This window comes from Austrofundulus limnaeus, unplaced genomic scaffold, assembly GCF_001266775.1.
Source record: "Austrofundulus limnaeus strain Quisiro unplaced genomic scaffold, Austrofundulus_limnaeus-1.0 Scaffold2365, whole genome shotgun sequence".
NCBI classification, from domain to species: domain Eukaryota; kingdom Metazoa; phylum Chordata; class Actinopteri; order Cyprinodontiformes; family Rivulidae; genus Austrofundulus; species Austrofundulus limnaeus.
The window spans coordinates 11,498-13,578 of NW_013954767.1; the positions used below are offsets into that span (position 1 = coordinate 11,498).

General features: G+C 45.7%; 1 protein-coding gene across 1 annotated transcript; it reads right to left on the minus strand.

The window, feature by feature from the left end:
• Positions 1–1,339, minus strand: psme3ip1 (proteasome activator subunit 3 interacting protein 1; the record flags this gene model as incomplete). Its single annotated transcript, XM_013999597.1, is given in 4 exon segments — positions 1–452; positions 761–973; positions 1,056–1,138; positions 1,208–1,339. Coding segments are annotated over 4 exon segments (433 nt in total), but the record flags the coding sequence as incomplete, so codon positions are not given.
• Positions 1,340–2,081: the final 742 nt, after the last annotated feature.

The following is a 2,081-nucleotide window of genomic DNA, read 5'->3' on the forward strand; positions in this document are numbered from 1 at the left end:
TCATCAGAATCAAATATCTTTATTTTTACTGAGTTTCTAATTAAAACAAGATTAACTGCTGAGTAATCCTGACTAGAAGAACTGCAGGTACATGTGTGGATTATAAAATAAATACAGTTTCACCAACATCCTGTTGTCATGGTTCTTTATATTCCCACGGTGCGTCACATCCCTCAGCCAGCTCTGGAAACTCACATTATTCAGATTTAAACAACAGAAATAAAATCTTTTGTTTTTCACAACATCTGGGACAAAAACAAACCTTTTTCCAGCACAAGTTTCAAACAAGAAACAGAAAAAAAACTGGAAAAGTGTCTCTGCTGCTAAAACAATCATGTGACTCTTCTTTGCTCCACAGCTGTCAATCACTGTTCCTTCAGCCAATCACAAAGCTGCGGGGGCTGGGGATGGGATGGGATGGGAGGAGGTCAAGGCGGGATTGGAGGCTCAGCCTAAACGGTGTGAGACGTGATTGAGGGAAGGTTTGAGAGCCACAATAGTAAACAAACAAACAAACAAATAAATAAATAAACAGATCAGGTTTGAGCTTTTAGGACTGAGCTGAGAAACAGTTTCACTCACAGCTGGGAATAAAACACAACAACATCCTCTACAGCCTGAAATCTGTGTGTGTGTGTGTGTGTGTGTGTGTCTGTCTGTCTCTGTGTGTGTGTGTGTGTGTGTGTGTGTCTGTGTGTGTGTGTCTATCTGTACGCCCGGCCGGGCCGTGGGTACGGCGACATGGTTGCGTCCACGCTACCTTCACTGTCAGAGCTGCTGTCAGAGTCGCTGCTGCCAGAATAGGCACAGAGTCCCGGTAAGACGCCGACACACACGGCGGCGGACGGCAGGTGCAGCACGCCGTGGGCGGAGCCTGGGGGAGCGGTGGGCGTCTTCGCCGTCAGGCCAGGAAGCGCTCGGTGGTCCTCAGGCGCCTCCGTTCCTCCTCCTGCTGACGCTCCGCCCTGCTGCTCTGAACAACACAACTTCCTGTTAGAGCTGTGTCAGCGGCGTGAGGACAGTGTGTTTGTGACAGGTGTCAGACTGCAGCCCACCTGTCCACACTGCTCCTGATGATGATGATGATGATGATGTGTGGTCCACCTTCGGCCTCTTGCTGTCTGCAGACTGTGAGGAGCTGAGGACAGGAGAACATGGTTACAGCTGCAGCCTCAGCTGGACGTCCTGCAGCTGGCTGAGGTCAGACCTGCGTCTCTTCACCGCTCCCACCAGCAGGTGAGCCTGAGAAAGATGGCTGCTCCTCTGCTCCGAGCCTTTGGCTGCAGGCTTCCTGTCAGGCTCTCTGCGAGCCTCTGAGGACGTCTGCTTCACCACAGCGCTGTGCTCCACACGAGTTAAGGTGAGGAGAGACTCTACAGCCCCCCCTCAGCTCCCACTTTGTACGTTTAAAACCCTGCTGCTAACGGTTACAGCTGTCAGCTCAGGCTCCGCCCTGTTGTGTCTGTGTTTACCCTTTGGACCCACGTGACAAAGTCACATGATACCAGCATGGTGGACAGCAGAAGACACGGAGCCCTTAGGGCTGAGGTCATGTGATCTCAGTCTTCTGGTCTCTTCATTTGTTTTAAATCTAGAGGTGACCGCTCCTTCCAGGCTGTTCTCCAAGGCTCAGATCAATACGTTCACTTGATTCTTTCTTTTAAGAGATTTCAACTTTAAACTTTACTTTTTTATAAAGACTTTCAACAATTCCAGTGTGCCGTCTGTTCCTGAACAGTTGTTTTTATGATCTTTTATTATTATTTTACTGTTTAATTTTACACCTTTGTGACTCTCCATGTCTGTGAAGGTGCTGTATTAATAAACTTTTACTTTACAACATTAGACATTTAAACTAGATACTGCAGAATATATGAGCTCATACCTTCATATTCTCATAGTTTTATACATAAATAAAATATATTCTGGTAGTTTTATACATAAATAGAGGATATTGTGGTAGTTTTATACATAAAAGATATTCTGGTAGTTTTATACATAAATAAAAGATATTGTGGTAGTTTTATACATAAATAAAAGATATTGTGGTAGTTTTATACATAAATAAAAGATATTCTGGT